Raw genomic sequence first — 24,865 nt, forward strand, 5'->3', positions numbered from 1 at the left:
AGCACCATTGAGTATCTGTCATATGTGTTTGGATTCTAGACACGATATTGTTTTTTAATGTAGCAATTAGTTTAATCTGTAGAATCAAACACAGAGGAATGGAAAGACATTTTTATGGATTCCTGAACATATCGGTGTAGATGGAAACCAACAGGCCGCTAAATTTGCAAAAGGTGCAACGAGAAGAAGTCATGTAGATATGGATGTAAAATACAGTAAAGATGATGCTAAAGGACACGTGTCAGGCACCATGGGACAGAGAAGGAAAATGTAGATATTATTATTGTATACAGAGAGCAGCTGGACACTGTAGAAGTCATAGCAGTAAAAGAGAAGACGATGCAATCTCAAGAGTAAAATTTGGTCATACAGGTTTAAATAACACTCTAAAAAAGATGAATAAGCATGAGAGAGGGAAGTGTGAAACATTTGAACGTGTAATGTTAGAATGTGGTCAATAAATACTCCAATTTGAGTTACAGAAAAGTAAAATTCAATTAAGTGTCAAATAAATATTACAGAGGAGTCCAGGTGACGTAGTTTACAGGGCGATATTTGGGTTTTTAAGAGCAACAGGTGTTTTTAAGAGAATATACTGTAGGTGTAAAGCTGTTCCGATCCACTCTCCAGTCCAGAAGGGGGCGGTAATGCACCTGAAGTTGTTTGCCAACCGCCAATAATACTTACAAGAAGAAGAAGAGTGACGTAGGACGTAGTGGTGGCGCGTGCTCCGCGTTAGGCTAATGCGTACAGGAAGCTTCGGTGCAGTTTAGCAGTTGGACCGTGAACAGCATTCGTGGTTGGATCTTCACCGCGGCAGCGCCATGAGTACGCTATGGATGGGAAACGTGAGTTACTTCCAGCTTGTTGTCGCGGTAACTTGTTTGGTCTGACCGTGAGTGTTAGCTAGCTGTAAACGAGGCGCACACGCCAAATGAATGCAACTTCACTTTATGTAATGTTCCGTTGGCGCACAAAACTTTGTAAGGAGTTCCTGTAAGACGGTTACTTTGTGTTTACTGTGGCAGTCAGGGGTCAACAACAACCGTGGACAGACCAAAACACGCTTTCTCGTGTAGCATACATTTAGCATACATCCGCGTTCCACAGCATAGATGTGCATTAACCCAGGAAACCGTTTGAACCAGTCTTTACTCATAACAGTGACTTTTCCTTATCAGACCACATCTACTGCAACAAACTCCTGCAACTCGCTGTCGCTGGCTAATACCAGTGTTGTACCAAAAAGCTATTTCCGGTGTTTGTTGTAAATATCTTGCTGGCAAAGAGACAAATCTCTCATGAATCATCTCAAGTTATTTTATATCCTTAATGCAGCTAAAGAGTTTCAATGACAGTAAAAATGCTTTTTTTTTTGTTTTTTCTGAGATTGATCTGGGCAAGAGGGCAGCAACAAATGTAACAGCTCTATAAAGTGGGTAAAGTGGACTAGGTTGGTAATTATACTGTGGGTACAAAACAGGAAATGTTTTTATTTTGTATTTAACACTGTCACAGATCATGCTGACTACACTATTTATTAATACAAGCAATTTCAATTCAGTTTTATTTATACAGCGCCAATAGGACTGGGCGATATGGACCAAAATTCATATCTCGATATTTTTTTTAATCCCATAAAGTAAGAATAAAAAGAGAGTTTTTAGTCAAAGCTGTGTCCCAGATGTCACACAGACACTTTTATTAACATATAACTTTAGATGTACATAAAAAAATAGTCAAAAATAAATTGTCAGCATTTAATAGTAATGCTCTATGAATAAAATAAAACTAATTTTCTTTTCATGCATAACAAAAAGCTCACAATTGTAAATTAAACTGTAAGCTAAAAAGATGCAGAGCAAAAATAACAAAGGCGACTTGCTCTTTAAAAAGGGCTTACACTGAAGTAAAGTTTTCTAAAGTGCTTCTTTGTGTGTATTCCTGAAAATCTCAAATGACAATAAACATATAGAAAGAACACAAACAATTGGCAAGGCCAACTGCTGTACAGCTTACAGATTTTGTGGCAGGAAAACTAATCTGTCAACAGTATCAGGCTTCAAGGATTCCCTGTGGCAGGTTACAATGTTTCCTCTGCAACTAAAAATCCTTTCAGAAGGGGAGCTGGTAGCTGGCACACAAAGGTATTTCTTGGCCAGGCAGCTCAGTGCTGGATTGGCAACTTAATGTTCCTTTCACCATTTGAGAGGGTCAGCATCACTCTCTAAACAAACTGACAACAGGTAGCTAGAAAATTCATTTTCGATTGCCTCCCTCTTTGTGAAACCACTGTTGGTGGCTGTGCTGTGCGGGTATATTTTTACATCTTTTCAATCTCACTATGTATTTAAAAATATATCCCTGTCTTGTCTCAGCTGGGGTCCTCATTTAGTGTCACAATCCTAAAATACAAGCACAAATACACTCCAATAAGTTTATTGGATTTAATAGGGATAGTTAGTTGAATAAATAAATAAACTTTCAATTTCTAAGTGATAGATGTATATGCTGGCTATGACTTACGCATAGGCATGTTTAGCTCTGCAAGTGACTATAAACTTTTCATTTATTAGCAATTTTTTTCAAATCAGCAGATTCAGTATTGCACTCACCAATGGCCAGATGAAGCCTGTGACCAAAACACTGGATCCTCAGCCACTTGTTCAGTTGAACCGCCTTGACAATATTAGCCCCTTTGTCAGTTGTTATAGCAACCAGTCCCGTTGGGTTGAGCTTCCAGGTTTTGAGGACATCCTGTAGGGCTTCAGCTATATGTTCTCCGGTGTGGTCTTGAAGAAGTAGCTGGTCTGGAGACAATTTTCAGTTCCCAGTCTTCCATGAATTGCATAGTCACACTCATGTATGGCCTCCTGGACCACATGTCGGTGGTCAGTGCGAAGTGAGACACTTTGGTGAGCTGGGCAGTGAGAGTCTCTCTAACTTCAGTATACATTTTTGGCAGTGCTTCTCTGGTGAAGTATTTCCGGCTAGGTAACTGGTATCTTCGGTCAAGGGTTTTTAGCAGCTGTATAAAGCCCTCTTGTTCCACAGTTGAGATGGGAACCATGTCTTTAGCGATATGATAGGCCACTGCTTTAGTACCCTCCCACTTCTCACTTTTTCTATCATGTGGCACAGCACGAGTATATGAGTTTTGTAAGGTGGTCTGTTTCGCGGCAGGAACCTGGGAAGACTTCGTGGTCTGGGATACAGCACGCAGTTTCACACACTCTTCATACTCCACTTTATGGCGCTGTTGTAAATATCGGAAAATATTAGTAGTGCTCAAACCTTTTGTCGGGATGCTTTTTTGACATTCTCTACAGAATACATTATTCTGCTGCTCATCTGACACTTTGAACCCGAACTGTCTCCAAATAATTGAGCCATTGGTTTTCTTTTTGCCAACGAGCTCCTCTTCGCTAGCTCCCGTGTCCATCTTGTCGGCAACTGCAGGTGTAGTGATGGGGGAGGCAGTGTTGTGTTCAGTGAGGGAGAGAGGCAGGGCAGACAAACCCAGATGAGAGAGAGGCAAAATAGCGGCTCCATAAGTGTAACTATAACGCAACATAGACATATTGATATAAACGATATTGTCACATCTTATGTCTCGTATAAAAGTATATCGGTATTTTTTTAAAACTCGATATATCGCCCAGTCCTAAGCGCCAAATCACAACATCAGTCGCCTCAAAGCGCTTTATATTGTAAGGTAGACCCTATCCGATCCAATCCAATTTTATTTATAAACCACTTGAAAATACCCAGCACAGGACCAAAGTGCTGTACAGAAAATAAGTTAAAAACAATAGAATAACAGAAAACAGCAAAAATAAATAAATAAAACCCACAATACATAAAAATTAAAACAGCCCTATATTAAAAAAGAAAACAAGATAAAACAGCATAGAATCAACTAAAATAAAACTAAAAAGTAAAAACCAACATCTCACGTGGTGTCAAAGGCCAGGGTAAAGAGGTGGGTTTTCAGGGGTGACTTAAAAACAGGCAGGGAAGTGGCCTGTCTAATCTCTAAAGGAAGCTCGTTCCACAGTTTGGGAGCTGCTACAGCAAAAGCACCATCTCCTCTAAGTTTACGCCCAGTCCTGGCTACATGCAGGAGCAGCTGATCAGCTGACCTGAGAGAGCGGGTGGGTGTATAAGGCTGTAGCAGCTCAGAGAGATAAGATGGGGCTAGGCCATGGAGGGCTTTAAAAGCAAATACAAGAATTTTAAAATGAATAAAAAAAAAATGGGCAGCCAGTGAAGTGAAGCTAAAATGGGAAAATGTGCTCAAACTTTCAAGTGCCAGTTAAAAGACGAGCTGCGGCATTTTGCACCCTCTGTAGATGGGTAATATATGATGCGCTGACCCCTATACAAAGTGCATTACAGTAATCCAGCCGAGTGCTAACAAAGGCGTGGATCACCGTCTCAAAGTGCTGCCGTGAAAGAATTGGCTTTATTTTTGCCAGCTGCCTGAGCTGAAAGAAGCTTGATTTTACCACTGCCTTATTCTGATTTTCAAACTTCAGATCACAGTGCACTTTGACCCCCAGGTTTGTGACAGCTGGTTTAACATACTGGGCTAACGTATCTAAATACACATTGGGGGTCTCAGTGGGGCTACCAAAAACCATCACCACAGTCTTTTTATCATTGAATTTTAAAAAGTTAACAGACATCCAAGCCTTAATGTCATCGAAACACTAAAGTAATGGCTGTGTGGAGTATGTGCCTTTTTTTCTTTAGAGGGACATAGATCTGACAGTCATCAGCATAAAAGTGGAATGCAATGCCATGTTTTCTCAGTACAGAACCAAGAGGTAGCAGATATATAGAGAACAGGAGGGGACCTAGAACTGAGCCCTGTGGGACACCACACAAGAGAGGAGCGGGGGACAACACATGGTCACAGAGACTGACACAGAAAGTTCGCCCAGTCAAGTAGGACCTAAACCACTCCAGTACCGTGCCCCTAATGCCCACCCAGTGCTCCAAACGAGAGAGTAAAATGAACCAAGATTGGAAAACCTCTAAAACATTTTGCTTTTCCAGGAAGGCCATTATTTGACTGTAAACTACCTTTTCAAGAATTTTGGAAAGAAAAGGTAGTTTGGAGATAGGCCTATAATTTGCAAGAACCGTAGGATCAAGAGCAGGTTTTTTTTAATCAGGGGTTTGACTACTGGATGTTTAAAATCCTTAGGGACTACACCTGACATCAAACTATGGTTTACCAGCTCAAGAACCAAAGGTCCAACTGTAGGTAACACCTCTTTTAAGAGTTGAGGAGGGACAGCATCATTTGGAGACCCTTCAGGCTTAAAACGACCAACAGTCTCCTTTAAAAAGGACAGAGTCACTGGCTCAAACCTGTCAAAGACAGCAGATCAGGAAGCAGAGACTGAGGGGTCATGAGCACAAGGAGAGATTTGAGCCCTTGTGGGCTTCTCAATAAAAAAGTGTAAAACATTTTCACAGGCTTCAGACGAGGGATCGATACAGTCAGTATGTGGTGCACTAAGAACAGAGTTAATAGTTTTAAATAAAACACGTTGTGACAGTCTGACAGAATAATGTCAGATAAGTGTTTTCTTTTGGCATCTTTTACAGTTTTTTGATATTGACGCCAACAGTTCTTTAGCATCAGGAATGACACTTGTAGTTCTTGTAGTCCTTTTTCCACTTGCGCTCAGCTCGACGGCAGTCGCGTCTGACAGCTCGGGTCATGTCGTTCAGCCAGGGCTCAGATTTAGTTTTAGGCAGTCTGGTTTTTAATGGAGCGACAGTGTCCAAAGCAGTCCGACAGGTGGAATAAAACCATGAGCTCAAATCCTCAGTCTGGCTGCATAAAAAAATCCGGGATCTTACAGATCTGGTTAAAAACCCTACAATAATAAATGCAGAGAAAAACCCAACAATCATATGACCCCTATGCGCAAGCACTTTGGCGGCAGGGGGAAGGAAAAACTCCCTTTTAACAGGAAGAAACCTCCGGCAGAACCAGGCTCAGGGAGGGGCGGGGCCATCTGCTGTGACCGGTTGGGGTAAGAGAAGGAAAACAGGATAAAGAGATGCTGTGGAAGAGAGACAGAGGGGGTGTCCAAATTCATTGGCTGCATCCTCCTGAGGACGCATTTGTAGACCGATTACGTCACAGCGACGCGCTGAAGGCTGTCCAAATTCCTAGACTCCTCCGAATGCAGCCGACAAATGCGTCCTCCTTTTCCCCGAATTTGAAGGATGGGTCGGGTGTGTCCTCCGTGGCCCACCATATCCCAGAATTCATAGCGCAGCCCAGCCAAACTCCAGTTTGCGGCAATGGAGGCTGCTACTAAGTTTTAAAATTCATCCATCCATCCATCCATCTTCATCCGCTTTATCCGAGGCCGGGTCGCGGGGGCAGCAGCCTAAGCAGAGAAGCCCAGACCTCCCTCTCCCCAGCCACCTCCTCCAGCTTATCCGGGGAACACCAAATGCGTTCCCAGGCCAGCCGAGAGATATAATCTCTCCAGCGTGTCCTGGGTCTGCCCTGGGCCTCCTCCCGTGGGACATGCCCGAACACCTCACCCAGGAGGCGCCCAGGAGGCATCCTTGTCAGATGCCCGAACCACCTCAACTGGCTCCTTTCGACGTGGAGGAGCAGCGGCTCTACTCTGAGCCCCTCCCGGATGGCCGAACTTCTCACCCTATCTCTAAGGGAGAGGCCAGCCACCCTTCGGAGGAAGCTCATTTCTGCCGCTTGTATCCGCGATCTCGTTCTTTTCGGTCACTACCCACAGCTCGTGGCCATAGGTGAGGGTAGGGACGAGATCGACCGGTAAATTGAGAGCTTCGCTTTTACACTCAGCTCCCTCTTCACCACGACGGACCGGTGCAGCGTCCGCATCACTGCAGCCGCAGCACCAATCCGCCTGTCGATCTCCGGCTCCCTTCTCCCATCACTCGCGAACAAGACCCCGAGATACTTGAACTCCTCCACTTGGGGCAGGAACTCATCCCGACCCGGAGTGGGCACTCCACCCTTTTCCGGCTGAGAACCATGGCCTCAGATTTGGAGGTGCTGATCCTCATTCCCGCTGCTTCACACTCGGCTGCGAACTGTTCCAGTGCGAGCTGGAGGCCTTCACCTGATGAAGCCAACAGAACCACATCATCCACAAAAAGCAGAGATGAGATTCTGAGGCCACCAAGTGAAAGCCCTCCGCCACTTGGCTGCGCTTAGAAATCCTGTCCATAAAATTATGAACAGAACCGGTGACAAGGGCAGTTTCTGGCGGAGCCCATCACCCACCGGGAACGAGTCCGACTTATTGCCGGCAATGCGAACCAAACTCTTGCAACGGTTGTATAGGGATCGAATGGCCCGTAGCAATGGGCCAGACACCCCATACTCCCGCAACACCTCCCACAGGACACCCCGAGGGACACGGTCGAATGCCTTCTCCAAGTCCACAAAACACATGTAGACTGGTTGGGCAAACTCCCATGCACCCTCAAGTATCCTTGAGAGGATAAAGAGCTGGTCCAGTGTTCCGCGACCAGGACGAAAACCGCATTGTTCCTCCTGTATCCGAGGTTCGACTAGCGGACGAACTCTCCTTTCCAGCACCCTGGCATAGACTTTCCCAGGGAGGCTGAGTTTTAAAATTACTGTTATTATTCTTTCTGGGTCACAAAATAAACTTTTGACATATTTTCAGGTGAGAATGTAGCTATGTAAACTTCAAATATCTGCTCGGTTTATCGAGATGTCACATATTTAGAAAAGTGCTTCGACGTTACGGAGATGTCTGTTACCCACCAGCTTGATAGCTAGCCGAGAGCTCGAGGGTCACTAGAGCCGCCGAGAACGGCAATCTCCTGGTACATCATTTTCAGATCACCGCGGACTTTCGCTACTCAGGTTAAACGTAATATATAAGTCACTTAGACAACTTAAAAATGATATTGTTTGGCTTTTGTCATTGTTTTATTTGTTAGTGAGTAAATCGGTTTGGCTGAGATTAAAGTTATTAGATTAGATTAGATAAAATAAAACTTTATTAATCCCCCGGGTGGTTTTCACACAGCTGAATAAACGTCAAACAGAAAACTGATTAAACAGAAGTGTGAGATGGTCGAGAGTTTACGCCAGTGTCCTGTTATATTTTAGATAGCAAGGAGCAGACGGCCGAGTTTATTAAACTCCACCGAGACAGCGGTGACGCAAATCTGAAGGCTAGACCGTCCAATTTCACAGCCGTTTACTTCCGGCCTACCCGACCTTCTGAGGACCCGGCCCACGTAGACCGCGAAGGCCGGGTCCTCAGGAGGATGCAGCCCATGAATTTGGACACGACTAGAGATTAATAACAAGTATGATTCAGTGCAGAGAAGTCTATTAACTAGAGCTGGGCGATAGAACGATAACGATATGTATCGCGAAATAACTTTTTCTCGATAGAAAAATTTAACTATTGCGATAGACCTCATCTCTCTTGTCCTCTTAAAAGAAAAAAAAAGAACAGCCAATCCAAATTAAGTAGCGCAGAGCTGAACCAATCACAGCCGCAGCGTCACGTCACGTGACTTGTTACGTACAGCACAAGTGCCAAGGCGCACATGTGTATTTGTTTGGGAAGCAGCCAGCCGGGCTGCCCAGGTAATGGAGGAAATGAGTGTGCCGACCAGAGAAAAATCAACCGAGAGCGTGAGCGAATGTTACCGAAGAAAAAACAGATGATGGTTCCAATGCCGGAGAGCTTGTCGAATGGAAGGGCCATAGAAGTTCCGTAGTGTGAAGGTATTTCGGCTATTTCAAGTCTGACAAAAAACAGAGTAGCGCGCAAGACTGTAAATTGTGCCGAAAGCAAGTCTGAAATACAATAAAGCGGTGCATGCTCAATCTCTGACTGAAAGCGCTAATTCGTCATTTGGCTTTTGTCAGACTAAAGTAGTGGTTCCCAAACTTTTTTTGCCAGGCCCCCTTTTTTACAAGAAAATGTCCCCCCGCACAAACACATCCTCCAAACACACACACCCATATTTTGCTCCATTGCGGTTTATTTCACACCTCAAACATTTAGTAAACAATTAAGCAAATACAAGTAAACGGCAATAAATTACAGGTAGTAATAAAATAAACTACTAACTCTTTTACGCCTGCGCCCACACCTACACGGGTATTTTTGAAAACTCAGCTGTTTCTGCGCGTTTGGGTCTTTTGTCAACACGTAAACGGCGTTGCGATTCACCGAAAACGGAGATTATTTAAAACTCCTTTTTTTGCGTTTACGTGTGGACGAGGATTACAGAGTTCGCCACGCAACGTCAAAGGTATGTGCCTCTTTTCACGCCACGCCAGCGCCACGTTATTGTTTACATGAGATGAATTGCAGAATGGCAGATAGATTAACAGTAACAGTATTTTGTCTCTATCTTCAGGTTTTACACGCTTACATATACACACGCAGTTACTGTCCCTCCATTTAGAAAGGCAGAGGCGCCACGGTGTGATTATTTTACGTAGTTGTTTTTTTCCTGTGTAATAATATTCAACATTGCTGTCAATACATTTTTCAAAAATGTCTCTCTGTGCAAAATGGGTTCAAAAATAAAAACAGCTGTGGGATACTGTTTGTCCGTGATTTGAACCGGGGAACAAATTACGGCAGGATCAGCCTGATATTATTTGTATCCCGCTGTAACTTTACTGCATAAAGAGCTAACATGTCCAAAATGTCAGGAGTAGTTAGTTATTACAAGAAGTGTTTGTGAACTAAAAATCAAGAATGTGGGATCCTGTTTGTCCGTGATTTGAGAGCCCAGCGCTGCTCCTGACGCAGGGAAACTAATTTTGCAGGGGAGACCTACTCGGCACTTGTGCAGGTGAAGCCAAAGGAAGATATGCTTCACCATATTTTCCTGTCTTTGGCTTGGAAGGAAGTTGGTTTGGAAACATATTTGGCGATGCTTCATCTCCTGCTTTTGCGTTTGTGTGGGAGCCCCGTCAAAACCTGTCCACAGTGTCCAAGCGCTCTTTTTTTTTTTTTTTTTTTTTTCCCCCTTTTCATACCGCGCCCCCTGCAATGGCTCTGCGCCCCCCCTAGGGGGCGGGCCCCACACTTTGGGAACCTCTGGACTAGGGCTGTGCGATATGACCAAAATCTCATATCCCGATATTAAGACATCTATCGTCGATATAACGATATAAATTACAAAAATGTAACATTTCCTGTAAATTCTGTGAATCTCGGGCATCTCGACTTGCGTGAAGTGTTTCCAGCTGGGCGTCGTGTACTTGGAGTCGAGTGTTTTAACTGATGCATGGAACTATACATTTTTAGACGTAAGTTGTAACAGCCGCCGTTTTCTTTGTGAGTATTTATTACACAGCGTGCTGCGGAGAAAAGCCTGTTCTAACGTTTGAGTCTAAGGTTTATTTTTTAGCACCTGGCGGCTCTTTTTTGCTTCTCATCCGTTAATACTCTGCATGTTTCGCGTGACTTGTTTTATTTTGAAAAGCCTCAACAGGATCTTGAGCTTTATTGTGAAAGGTTTATGTGGAAAATAAACAAGCGGACACGCCGTGGTTTTACCGTCGTTGTTGCTAACGAAAACGCATAAAAAACAAGCGCTTGTCCGTCTGTAGTGTGGTTATATTAAATATAAGAGAAAGAGAGAACTTTAAGAAATTAATATAGCCACTACAGTGACCATCAAAATAATGAAAAAATATTGCCGTAAACAGTTTATTTTGCGACACCACGAAACAAACGATAGCGTAAAATGAAACGATAGACGTTTTTCTATCGTCATCCGATATATATCGTTATATCGAACAGCCCTACTCTGGACTAAAGTAACTGTTAAAACTGTTTGAAAAGCTAAGCTATACAACAAGGAGAGATTGAGAATTTCCTTTTAGTTCTCAGTTTATTTGATATTGACAAAAGTTAGTCAATTTTGTCTGTTCTTCTGTAAAACGACCTAAGATTTATTTTTAGAATTAAAATTTTGTTTCTAAGTGGAATTGACAATTTAGTGTTCTGTTTTGTTTTTTCTATTTTGAAACTTAAACGCTTTAGCGGCTGCCTTTTGTGTAGTTTGCAATATTTGCCTTTATTTATCTGAAACTGAAGTCTCATGTTCCTTAAGTACATCTGCCCTGTTGAACTTATTATGGGAAATAAATATTTAAATCAAAACAAGCTGCTGATTATTTCACATTTTACTTGTGAGCAACGGCACATTTAAATCTTACAAATATAGTTATTTGGCTTATATTGTGATATATATCGTTATCGCCTGAAATGAAAAAACATATCGTGATATGAAAAAATCTTATATCGCCCAGCTCTACTATTAACACATAGTGAGTGAAGAAGAAACACCCAGTGCATCATGGGAATCCCCAGCAGCCTACACCTATTGCAGCATAACTAAGGGAGGATTCAGGGTCACCTGGTCCAGCCCTAACTATATGCTTTAGCAAAAAGGAAAGTTTGAAGCCTAATCTTGAAAGTAGAGATAGTGTCTGTCTCCCGAATCCAAACTGGAAGCTGGTTCCATAGAAAACGGAAATTAGTTTTGTGACATGGAGTGTTGTCCTGCTGTCAGCAGCCATCAAGAGATGCCACAGGGTGGTTATAAAGAAACGGACACGGTCAGCAGCAACACTCAGGCAGATCGTGGCGTTTAAACTCTATGGCATGATCCATCCCAGCTTTCATGCTGTTTATGCCAAATTGGGACCCTACCCCTCCAAATGTTGCAGCAGAAATCGAGACTTGTCAGACCAGGCAGCATATTTCCAATTGCGGTGGGTGAGCCTGTGCAAACTGTACCCTCAGTTTCCTTCTGTGATAGGAGTGGCACCTGGTGTGCTCTCCTGCTGTTGCAGCCCATCTGCTTTAAGTTTCAATGTGTTGTGCAATGTGAGATGCTCTTCTGCGTACCTTAGTCGAAATGATTGGCTGTTTGAGTTTCCTTCCTGTCTGGCATGTCTGACTGTTGCCCACTCTTCATAAACTGTAGAGATGATTATGTGTGAGCAGCTGTGATGTGATGGCCTGAGTAGATATTTGAGTTAATGAGCAGTTGAATGGGTTTACTGAATAAAGTGACTGGTGATTGTAAATATAAGTCAGATTTAGACTAGACCAGTATTACCTTGAGCCCAGATTTGTGACAGATTCATTAGAAAAAGGGGAATTTCACATTTTTATTTCTCTTTCCAGTCCGGCTGCACTGTACAGTTCTATGGACCAAAGGAGATTTATGTTCCCTCTCTTGCTAGAAGCATTTATATGGGCTCAAAATGTGGTCATAAATATTTTGTACTTGTAAATCAGGATTTGTGTGTGTAAAAAGAATTTGTGTGTGGACTTAGCCCAAAAAAACCCTGCAAGTTACAAGTACGAATTTTGACCCTATTTTTCTTCCTGTCATCTGATTGGTCAATGTCATGTCAATCACAAATGTAACAATCCAATCAGAGAACAGATGGGTTTGGCTGTCGGAGGGGCGCTTTTTTGAACTGCAGGTCCTTGAAGGGTAATACAGTTTGAAGCTGGAGGATCTCTATATAAATATCCGATAGCAGCTAGGTCCCCTTACTTTCAGCAGCTGTTGAAAGGATAAAGTTGTGGTATATCAGTGGTTAGAAATACCATTATTACTTTAGGATTAGTTTAACACAAAGTCAGGGCTGACCCGGGACCATTGCTGTGAGTCACAGTGCGCAGCATAAAGGTCCTTTCACAGCACAGCATGTGCTGCTAATGCTAACTGCTAACTAAAAGCCAAGGATCCAGAATTTGCTGCGCTGGCTGCTGAGCTCTGTGGGTTTTTGCAGCAGCTCTACCTGTACTAGATGCACCTGCTCCTTGTCGTTTCTATCTCTGACTTTATGTCCTCTACAAGAGTTTCTGTTTTTTTGCTAGTTCTTCAAATGTTCAATAAAAACATGTATGCTAATTCATAACGAAGAAAGCTTTGTAACGAAGACTCTGTCATTTCCAAAACACTGTTCCCCCCGCGGTCCGCAGCGCTGTTGAAAAGGCTGTGGAAGTCCCCGTATTAAACACGTAGACCTGTGACACAAAAATCACCAAACTCGGACGACCACAGACTGTTTTCCTTCGTGGTGATGAAGGAAAACGCTGGGTTGGCATGTAAAAGGGCATTTATTCCCTTCAAGGACCTGCAGTTCAAAAAAAGTGCCCTTCCGACAGCCAAACCCATCTGTTCTCTGATTGGATTGTTACATTTGTGATTGACATGACATTGACCAATCAGATGAAAGGAAGAAAAATAGGGTCAAAATGCGTACTTGTAACTTGCAGGGTTTTTTTGGGCTAAGTCCACACACAAATCTTTTTTACGCACACACAAATTCTTTTTACACATACAAAACTGATTTACAAGTACAAAATATTTATGACCACATTTTGAGCCCATACATTTAGCTGAAACCCGACTCGTTCCTAATAGTAATCACTACAGTGATCACATAGCTAACTGTTTTTGCTGCTCTGCAGCTGGAGACCTACATGGATGAGAAGTTCATCACCAGAGCTTTTTCCACCATGGGCGAGCAGGTGGTTAATGTCAGGATCATCCGCAACAAGATGACAGGGTAAGAGCTGAATTCACATGCAGTCTTCTTATTTGCAGTTATTCTATAATGACGTTAAATAGTGTGTCGTCCCCCAGGGGTGCTCTGGGTTACTGTTTTGTGGAGATGACAGACGAGGCCACAGCCGAGAGGTGTCTCCGCAAAATCAATGGAAAACCTTTACCGGGAGCCAACCCGGTATGGAGAACAGCTGTTGCTAACAGCAGCCTTATCTTTAGTTTTTTCTCGTCATTTATCATTACAGAGATTTTATTCATTTATTGATTGATTGGACTTTATTTTCTCATAGCCCACAAGATTCAAGTTAAACCGAGCGACCTTTGGAAAACAGGAAAGCGGGTGAGTCCAGGTGGACAAGCAGAATTATCCAAGATGACAGGAACTGTCTTCATGACAAAACCATCACAGAGTGCTGCTCTGACTTTGTCTCTTCTTGTTGTAGACAGATGTATTCTCTGTTTGTCGGAGATCTCACTCCAGATGTGGATGATGGGATGCTTTATGAGTTTTTTTACAATCGTTACCCTTCCTGTCGTGGTGGAAAAGTGGTACTGGACAGCATGGGCAACTCCAAGTAAGTATTAACATGTCAGAACACATTTGGATCTACAGAATGGCATTGCTGGACTCACATCATCCAGTCATATTTTCATCCTCACTATACGTGTTGGTGTGTCCTCCCCCGCCACCTGGTCCAACTCACCCACCAGGTGGTGATTAGCTGACAACTCAGCCCTTCTCTTCTCAGAGTGTCCAGAACATACAGCCGCGAATCTGATGATACGATTACACAATCAATCATCAGCCTGTGGCCTTGGGTAACCTGGTGCTACGATCACTTATGGACACCCTTATGTTCAAACGTGGTGTTTGTTATGGACAAACTGACAAACAAAACTCCGAAGTCTTGAAGTCCCACAGTAGGATGACAGAGTCCCCACCCAGGGACTCCCAAGAAGGCTGGATACTTTGAACTGTCCTTTGGTGCATGCAGATGACAGTCAGGACCCGTTCAGGGAGCAAACCCTCTCGTCCACTGAGAAAAACCTCAAGGCAAGTGGATACCAGGATACCCACTGCAGCCCACTGCCTCTCAAGGGCAACTCCAGACTGGGACCAGTCCAGCCCCTATTAAGGAGACTGGTTCCCGGTCCCCGGTATCCCCGGCAGGGTGAACTGTTCCCTTGATGTTGTAGTCATAGGGGTTTTCTGAATCGCCCTTTCTCTGGTCCTTCACCTAGGACCAGTCTGCCACAGGAAGCCCTTCCAGGGGGCAAAAAGCCCCTGACAGCAAACAAACAATCAGACCCCTCCACCATGATAAGGCAGTGATTCACTGACAGGGACCTACACACATATTTATTATCGTAAAAGCGACAATTATTGACTCGCTGTTGATGAACTTTGAAGTGATGAATTTGACAGACAGTGTATGAACCCATGTTACAGACACTGCTCAGGGCTCTAGAGTGCGACCAATTTGGTCGCAAATGCAACCAAATTTTTCAGTGGTGCGACTAAAAAAAAAAAAAAAAAAAAATTGGTCGCACCGGTGCAACCAAATATTTTCGGGTGACAAAAAAAAAAAAAAAATGCAACTCTCCGTGTGGTCAACAACAGACCCACATTATGCCCCTATCGTGGACTAAACCAATCAGAGATAGTCAGGGGCGGGACCTCTCTGATTGGCCGTGGTCCAGTTGAAAGTGCAGGTGGAAGAGAGAGGTGAGTACCTTGAATAAAGCGATATCGATTCATTAACGGATTCCACACAAAGACGTAAACACAGAGCGGACGCATCAGAATCAGCTTTGTCTTTCTCGGCTTTCTCACCCCACGGCCCGAACATGGACACGCTGTCGGAGCTCAGCGATTCTGGTGCGTCGGGTCCGCGCTGTGTTTCCGTCTTTTTTGCGCTGATTCTGAGCTGCAGGTTTTCTCTCTTCAACCAAAATTCGCTGATACAGCAGCAAAAGAAGCAGCAAACTAGCTTCACATTTGATAAACATCGTCATGAATTCCCTCTGACTTCTGCTGTTTTGCTTCCACCACGATAAAAATCACACTTCATGCACAGCTCCCTCTCGCTCTCTCTCTCTGTACTTCAAGAACAGTTTCCCGTCTCAAATCTGTTTTCTGCATTATTCATTCGCTTATTACCCACCAGTCTACCGTTGTTTACAGCGCTGTCGGCCGCTGTCTTTTTCTTTTCTTTTTCTTTTTCACGTAAATGACCTCGGACAAGAAAGCCTAATTTCTGCTGTTCAATACTGAAGAAATTTAAACTTCTTAAAATTATGCAAAATTGCAGAATATTGCAGAATATTTTTAAGGTTATCTGCTATAAAACGCCAGACCAGGAAAATCTCCTTCATGTTTTTCTGTGTTTTATCCTCAGTTACTTTGACACAAAGGTACCTACTGTGATGTTCACAATTCTGATGAAGTCACACGTGTATCAGTGCTGATAAATGATCAGAATTATAATATTTATGACTGTCTGAGGCTAAATTGAATCGAATCAGGACTTTGAGAACCGGAATCGAATGGATTATAGAAATCAGTGATGATACCCAGCCCTAGTGAGCAGCCTAGGCCCGACAGAAGTGGATGTAGCTGTGGGTAATAAGAAAAGATGAAAAGAACTATTGATAACTTTTGTGTTAAGTTAAGGTCTGATCCGTCTGAAATTCATAGCCAGCTCTGACACGGTGCCATCAATCTTTGAATGCTGAAAAAACAGCAGTGTATCCAGAAAACACATTATATGCTGCAATAAATGCACTGCCCAAGTGTCCCCTCTCCCCACTGCCTTTCAGCAGCAGGCAGCAGCAAACAGGTCGTCAGAGGAGCCAAGATAATGATTAAGTTTAACATTTTCTACAATATTGACAAAGCAATTTAAGCACAAGTTTGTTAGTTAATAATTTAGAAATGAATATTGTCTGTATGGACTTACCCCCAAAGAAAGTGCACATGTAAAACTGCTCCCTCGTGAGTTTAACATTGCAGTGTTTCTCTGCAGGGGCTGTGGCTTCGTTCAGTTCCCTGATGAGCGGCTGCAGAAGCGGGCGTTAGAGGAGTGTCAGGGTGCTGTGGGGCTGGGTGGCAAGCCTCTGCGATTGAGCCTTGCTGCTAACAAGTGAGTTCTTCTCAGGGTCTTATCTCCCTTTGTCAGCATGCTGCTGTATTTGTGCCTGTAGTACAGCCCCAAGGACTGGCTCAGTTCACAAGTGTTTCTGTGCTTCCCTCTCTAAGCTTAAAGAACAAGCAGCAGCAGCAGTCCGAGAACAAATCATGGCAGTCCACCTCTGGATACAGACAAAACTATGACCAGTACACCCAGTACCAGCAGCAGACCTATCCTGGCTTTTATTCTTCCTGGGGCTATGACCAGACTGGAGGAATGTATGGCTACAACTATCCACAATATGATTACTCACAGTATTCTGCTGCACAGGTAACTGCTGTCTCTGTTAAACCAGCGGTGCAGATATCAGTTATTGTTACACAGATGGGAATCATTCTAACTTCTTTCTTTCTTTTTTTAGGAGAGCGAAACTGTTCAGGAGGATGAAGGACTGGAAGGTAAGCATTTAGCCTGGGTGGCAGCTACTTGTTGTTGCTTGTCGTTATTTTCACATGCCACAGTTCCTAAAAAGGTTGATTCTGTTCACCTGGCTGCAGCGTTTTCAGGAGAAACGTTTCATCATCATCATCAGGTGACTTCATCAGTCTCAGCTGACTGCAGGTTTCCAACGAACAATGGGCTGTGAGGTCATGACCATTGATCAAAACCACTGATCAATGGCCATGAGTCCCATTCACAGAGAGTTGGGGAATGGCTGCAATCACAGCGTTGTAAGATGGTGACAGATGTACCCTTAGGCCCCCTCCTCGATTCAGAGATGGTCTTTCCCTTTTCACGTAAATGGCCTCCTTGACTCTGCGCTCAAACCAGCGTTCCTCCCTGTCCAGGATGTGTACATCCTCATCATTGAAAGAGTGTCCACTGGCCTGTAGGTGTAAATAGACTGCAGAGTCCTGGCCTGATGAGTAGGGCTGGGCGATATCGAACATATTCGATGTATCGCGAGTTTCTCCACGTACAATGGTTAAAATGGCTTTATCCTAACTAGGGCTGCCACAAACGATTATTTTGACAGTCGACTAGTCACCGATTATTTTTGCGATTAGTCGACTAATCAGATCATGCATCCATTGGATGTAAAACGTACAGCTTATTTCACCAGCATGCGTCTGCTCTTAAATAACTATCATTAGCTTACAGCTTTAAGTGTTTAAGGTATGTGCTAACTAAAATTAAAGACAAGATGATAGTTTATTAAATTTTAATGACATTTGTAGTTTGTTTGGTGGAGTTTAAAAAACTCAGCCGTCTGCTCCTTGCTATCTAAAATATAACAGGACACCGGAGTATATTCTCGAGCATCTCACACTTCTGATAATCATTTGTCTGCTTGACGTTTATTCAGCTGTGTAAAAACTATAACTTTAATCTCAGCCAACCCGATTTACTCAGGAACAAATAAAATACTAAAAAAAGCCAAACAATATCATTTTTAAGTTACCTAAGTGACTAATATATCATGTTTAACCTGAGTAGCGAAAGACCGCGGTGGCTTTCTTTTTGCCTCATAGTCTGATTTGTCATAACTTTTCCGTTTTGTGGTCGGCTTTTCTTTGGCTGTCCCTTCTTCACCCTGACCTGTCTTATTTGGCTCTGCAGAACTAAAATACCGGCGTAAATCCATCTGCTTTTACACAAGCACACATATAATCGTCAGCGATTCTCTGCGCAATCAACCTCTCACATGTTTAAGCTTGCTGTGGGAGATTTCACTTGTCATGTTTGATAGTAAGCTAATGAGTGATAAGACGATGTCAGAGGAATTGGTGCGCAATTAATCTGTGACTCACCAATACTGCCGCTCTCTACACACAGTTCGCGCGATCGCAAAGTGAAAGCAAAAAACAAGCGCAAATTCAAACGCGATTTCAATATGTCACATATTGACAGAGGCTCATCGATGCCAATGACATAAATACTCAGCTACATTTGCGAGAGAATGCAAAAGCATTGACATATATTTTTCCTTCCTATGGTAGCCCGATGGGCAGGGCTGAGTTAGATTTTGGTAGCCCGACTGGAAAAATCGCTAGCCCCGGGATGTTGGGCTAGCGATTTTGTGAGCCCTGAAGTTGCCATGGCAATATTAAGCTGTCTGGATGTAATTTTTCTCCTACATGCTGTGAATGCATCATTAATCCCCCCTCCCAACTGGAAGATTTTCCACACTGCGCTGAGCATGCATGTTTACATCCTACCAGACAGGGAACAGTATGGCGACAGCGGGAGTTTCTCCGTTTGGATTTTACAAAGAGGATGTCGAACAAAATGAGACAATTCGCAAACATGCTGTAAAACTATTGCTGCAAAAGGGAGCAGCAACACGAAATTATTCCACCAGATGAAAAGTCAAAATGAAGACCGTTTTAAACTTTGCATGTGAACGTCTCCCCACACACCAAAGAAATCTTTAAATTCCTTTGTTAAAGGTGTTGACCACAGATGTACTGTGGCAGTATCCTCTGTGCTCACCTGATGGTTAAAGAACGGCTAAAATTAAACATCTCAGTTCATTCAGATTTTTTGTATTCAAAGTAGAAAAAAATCATTGAATGGTCGATTTGTATGAGTATAGCAGTGAAATTTTAGATTTATATGGTTGAAAATAACATTTGGAGGTTATTTAAACATGGTGATATGTATCGTGTATCGTGATTGAAGAAAATATTGTGATATTAGATTTCCCTCGTGTCTTCAGTCCTGCTGACAAGTTAGTTCTTCTGTGTTGTAGCCAGAGGTTGTTTGGTTTCACCGATGTATAAATCCTGGCACTGAACAGCGTACACTATGTTACTCTGTTTGTGTCGGGGCACCTGATCTTTGGGGTGGACCAGTTTTTGGCGCAGCGTGTTTTGGGGTTTAAAAGCCACAGAGACTCTGTGTTTAGATACTCCTGACACATACGGGATCACTACGGGTTTGGAGCATTCTGTAGGTGCCTTCCCAGCTTCGACAAATGTCCAGCTGGGGTAACCACATTTACTGGTCCTTACTTGCTCGTGCTCACGTACAAGCTTCAAGCAGTTCTGGTCAAAGTGGGTTAAAATTTCTCGATGCATGCTTAATCATCCGGGTAAGGAAATTTCAAAAGGTTGGTTCTGTTGATCTAGACGTTTACAGTGGGAGAAACGTTTCGTCTACTAACAATGTCAGACAAGTTTGAATGTCACTGACCTCAAACTAAAGGTCAGAGGTCACTTTTTCTGAAAGTCTTGTGAATGTGATAACACAACATTGACATTGATTATAGATTACAGATTATAGGTGTGTCTCCTAGGAGGCTGAGGGGTAGCACTAGCAGTATTCTTACTTATTTATTCTTTTGTATGCAGTTTGGCCCATTGCTGCTGTTTTAAGGTGCTTTACAGATAAAGCTGGTGTGGTGTTGTGGTCTTCAACAGGTCATCCTGCTGCCATGTGATTTGGCAAAACAAATATTTGCATTATGGAGTGGTGGAGGTTTATTTATTTGCTTATTTATACGGAACCCCATTAGCTTCCACAACAGTGGTTGCTAGTCTTCCTGGGGCCCAAACCATCAAATACCATTGAATAAAATGTTACACAATGAAGTGGATGCAAAATATCCACATAATTTGGCTCTTACATCCACAGTAAGGTTTTACAATTCTGAAAATATAAGCATATAAATATAGAAAACACTCAAACAAAATACACAATTTCCATTACAAGTGACATTACCCTCTTACAATATTTACAAATAAATTAAAAACTGCCTAAATAGGCTTTTAGGTGATTTTTAAAATTATGAATAGAAGCCAATTCTCTAATTGCATAAGGCAACTTATTCCACTGAAAAGATGCTCTAAATATAACAGAGTTTTTCAAAAAGTTACTTTTAACTCGAGGAGTTACTAAATTGTGGTTAGTTGAGGATCGTGTAGCATGATTATGTATTTCATCTGGATACTGCAACTGAGCATAAAAAAAAGTGTGGTGTGTTTGCCAGTATTGCTTTCTTTAAAAATACAAGTAAGCCATAGTATAATTTAGCTTGTACAGAAAGCCAAGAAAGTTTATCGTGCATTTTATCAATATTTGTATAATATGAACACCTTAACACTAATCTGGCCGCCCTGTTTTGGACTAACTGAAGTCTGTTCAGATCTGTCTTATTAGCTGCTGACCAAATGATTGAACAATACTCTAAATGAGATAATACTAGTGCATTAATGACACCTTTCATAATTGAAGAAGTAATATAAAAGGAGCATTTCCTAGCTATAGCTATGCCCTGTCCCATTTTCTTAATAACAGACTTGATGTGCTGAGACCATGAAAGGTGGTGGTTTATGGTAACACCAAGTAGTTTAATCTGGGTGACCTGTTCTAATACCGATCCAGCTATGGAAAGATTTAGTTGTGGGCTGTTGACTAAGCGTACTCTACATCCTATTAACATGGAGTTTGATTTAGACACGTTTAAAATCATGTTGTTTTTACTTATCCAGTCAAACACATTCAGCAAATCTTGTTGTAATACACTGGTCAATTCAGAGTAGCTACTGGCTGAATAAAACATGGTGGAATCATCAGCGTACATTACAAGATGAGATTTATCCAGGATGTACGGCAAATCATTCGTGAAGACTGAATAGAGAAGTGGACCGAGGCAGCTGCCTTGGGGTAGACCACAGTTCATTTCACAGCCCTCCGAGAAATAACCATTATAATAAACCTTTTGCCTTCTTCCAGACAAATAACTTTCCATCCAGCACAAAGCAGCTGGTGAAAATCTGTAACATTTTAGTTTATCTATCAAAAGATCATGATTTATCAAATCAAATGCAGCAGTAAAGTCCAAAAATACCACCCCGGCCAAATTCCCATTATCTAGATATTTATACCAGTTATCTGTCGTGTGAATGAGAGCTGAACTGGTGGAATAACCAGGTTTGTAAGCATGTTGAAACTGAGTGAGTAACTGATTTTCTGTTAGGTAATGTTGAATTTGTTCATAGACAATCCTCTCCATAATTTTACTTAGAACGGGGAGTAGACTAATAGTCTGCTATTGACACCATTAAAAACGTCATTCTTGTTTTTAGGAATGGGAATTATTTTTGATTCTTTCCACTGCAATGGAAATAAGCTGCATGCCAAAGATCTATTAAATATGTGACATATAGGAAGGGACACAAACTTGGCTGCAACTTTGAGCAATTTACTGTCTGTGTTATCAGAGCCAGAGGATGTATCGTCAGGAAGTGATATCAATAAGCGCTCTACCATCTCACTGCCTCAAACTTAAATCGGCATTGCTTATTATTCATGATAACATCCTGTATAAGACGACGTGATAAGGTGGGATCGCCTCTGCTCATATTAGATTTTAAATTTGTTATTTTATTGCTGTAGTAATTCACAAAATAATTGGCTGTATCCTTAGCTTTACTTATAAACGTACCACCCGTGTAGATGTGAGACACCACCAGAGCAAGATCTCTACCCATTATATTATTTAAAACTTTCCACACCTTCTTGCTGTCCTTGTTGGCCTCCTTGAGCTTAAGTTGATAATATTCTTTCTTCTTGCACCTATTCAATTTAGTTACTTGATTTCTTAACTCGCAAAATCTTGCCCACTCTTGTGGACTGACAGACTTATGTGCTTTTGCTATATCCCTTTCTGACATTGCAGCCTTAAGTTCATTATCTAGCCAGGGTGCGTAGTTCTTTTTAACAGTAAATCTTTTTAAGGGGGCATGTTTGTTGTAGGTGTACCTAATAAAGATCCTTGTGTGTAATTGCAGTGCATACAGGGAGTGCAGAATTATTAGGCAAGTTGTATTTTTGAGGAATAATTTTATTATTGAACAACAACCATGTTCTCAATGAACCCAAAAAACTCATTAATATCAAAGCTGAATGTTTTTGGAAGTAGTTTTTAGTTTGTTTTTAGTTTTAGCTATTTTAGGGGGATATCTGTGTGTGCAGGTGACTATTACTGTGCATAATTATTAGGCAACTTAATAAAAAACAAATATAGACCTATTTCAATTATTTATTTTACCAGTGAAACCAATATAACATCTCCACATTCACAAATATACATTTCTGACATTCAAAAACAAAACAAAAACAAATCAGCGACCAATATAGCCACCTTTCTTTTTGCAAGGACACTCAAAAGCCTGCCATCCATGGATTCTGTCAGTGTTTTGATCTGTTCACCATCAACATTGCGTGCAGCAGCAACCACAGCCTCCCAGACACTGTTCAGAGAGGTGTACTGTTTTCCCTCCTTGTAAATCTCACATTTGATGATGGACCACAGGTTCTCAATGGGTTCAGATCAGGTGAACAAGGAGGCCATGTCATTAGTTTTCTTCTTTTATACCCTTTCTTGCCAGCCACGCTGTGGAGTACTTGGACGCTGCGTGTGATGGAGCATTGTCCTGCATGAAAATCATGTTTTTCTTGAAGGATGCAGACTTCTTCCTGTACCACTGCTTGAAGAAGGTGTCTTCCAGAAACTGGCAGTAGGACTGGGAGTTGAGCTTGACTCCATCCTCAACCCGAAAAGGCCCCACAAGCTCATCTTTGATGATACCAGCCCAAACCAGTACTCCACCTCCACCTTGCTGGCGCCTGAGTGGGACTGGAGCTCTCTGCCCTTTACCAATCCAGCCACGGGTCCATCCATCTGGCCCATCAAGACTCACTCTCATTTCATCAGTCCATAAAACCTTAGAAAAATCAGTCTTGAGATATTTCTTGGCCCAGTCTTGACGTTTCAGCTTGTGTGTCTTGTTCAGTGGTGGTCGTCTTTCAGCCTTTCTTACCTTGGCCATGTCTCTGAGTATTGCACACCTTGTGCTTTTGGGCACCCAGTGATGTTGCAGCTCTGAAATATGGCCAAACTGGTGGCAAGTGGCATCTTGGCAGCTGCACGCTTGACTTTTCTCAGTTCATGGGCAGTTATTTTGCGCCTTGGTTTTCCACACGCTTCTTGCGACCCTGTTGACTATTTTGAATGAAACGCTTGATTGTTCGATGATCACGCTTCAGAAGCTTTGCAATTTTAAGACTGCTGCATCCCTCTGCAAGATATCTCACTATTTTTGACTTTTCTGAGCCTGTCAAGTCCTTCTTTTGACCCATTTTGCCAAAGGAAAGGAAGTTGCCTAATAATTATGCACACCTGATATAGGGTGTTGATGTCATTAGACCACACCCCTTCTCATTACAGAGATGCACATCACCTAATATGCTTAATTGGTAGTAGGCTTTCGAGCCTATACAGCTTGGAGTAAGACAACATGCATGAAGAGGATGATGTGGACAAAATACTCATTTGCCTAATAATTCTGCACTCCCTGTATACCTTCTAAGTGGATGTTTGTGTGTCTTAGATCCAAGTGTGGAGGTGGACGTGGTGGAGGCTAACAGGAAGTTCATGGAGCACAGTGAGGAACTGTACGATGCACTGATAGAGTGTCACTGGCAGTCCACAGAGTTACAGCAGGACTATGTGACATCCAGTCTGCCAGAGCCCATCTACTGCTGAACCGGGACATCACGTCCTCTGTGGAGTTTACCTTTCCACTGTTTTCTCCCAGACCATATGGATTGTGTGTGTGTGTGTGTTTGGTTTTTTTTTCCGTTTTTTTGTTTGTTTGTTTTTTTAAGATAATAAAAATAAGTTAATGGTTTTTATTTGTGTGTAATCCTGTGTAAAATTAAACACGACCATTGGTACACAACCTGCCTTATGAGTCACTTTCATACCTGACTGTGCTTTGGATTGTTTGTTTCAGACTTTGTAGAGTCAGGGCTGTGTTGGTGTGATCGACATTTCTGTCAGGCCAAAGCTGAAGGAGCAGGTTAAATGTCGTTTAGTGCAGAAGTCAACAGGATTCCAGCAGAATAGAAAAGTTGAGTAAACTCTTGAGTTGGTGGATGATGCTGTAAGAAACTGTGACGGCTTTAATATCATTTCTCCTCTTAATAAACATGAAGCCTCTGTCACATTGGTATGTGTGCCCTGAGAGCCTTTTCCCTGTTTAGGTCAGATTTATTAGACCATCGAACGAGAAAACAAATATTTTAGAAAGCTCCAAAGG

The 24,865-nt window shown here is 42.4% G+C and overlaps 1 protein-coding gene across 2 annotated transcripts; it reads left to right on the plus strand.

Annotated features, from left to right (window-relative positions):
* The first annotated feature begins 695 nt into the window (after positions 1–695).
* Positions 696–24,509, plus strand: LOC116324363 (tRNA selenocysteine 1-associated protein 1). 2 transcript variants are annotated; one of them, XM_031744943.2, is made up of 9 exons: positions 696–848; positions 13,530–13,627; positions 13,690–13,804; positions 13,917–13,966; positions 14,070–14,201; positions 16,653–16,769; positions 16,886–17,087; positions 17,179–17,215; positions 24,155–24,509. In XM_031744943.2, exons 1-9 carry the CDS (start codon positions 825–827, stop codon positions 24,307–24,309), a joined length of 930 nt encoding a protein of 309 aa, XP_031600803.1. In that variant the 5' UTR covers positions 696–824; the 3' UTR covers positions 24,310–24,509. The 2 variants fall into 2 exon arrangements, with proteins under 2 accessions (XP_031600803.1, XP_031600804.1); XM_031744944.2 differs by having other exon boundaries at positions 13,705–13,804.
* The last annotated feature ends 356 nt before the right edge of the window (positions 24,510–24,865 follow it).

The sequence above is a fragment of the Oreochromis aureus genome, linkage group 22, assembly GCF_013358895.1.
Source record: "Oreochromis aureus strain Israel breed Guangdong linkage group 22, ZZ_aureus, whole genome shotgun sequence".
Classification (NCBI taxonomy): Eukaryota; Metazoa; Chordata; class Actinopteri; order Cichliformes; family Cichlidae; genus Oreochromis; species Oreochromis aureus.

Excerpts from the sequence above, each read along its gene's own strand:
- LOC116324363 (XM_031744943.2), top strand. The coding sequence starts at position 825 with ATGAGTACGCTATGGATGGGAAAC. Across the intron at positions 849-13,529 it reads GTACGCTATGGATGGGAAAC|CTGGAGACCTACATGGATGA; the intron begins GTGAGTTACTTC and ends GCTGCTCTGCAG. Across the intron at positions 13,805-13,916 it reads CTTTACCGGGAGCCAACCCG|CCCACAAGATTCAAGTTAAA; the intron begins GTATGGAGAACA and ends ATTTTCTCATAG.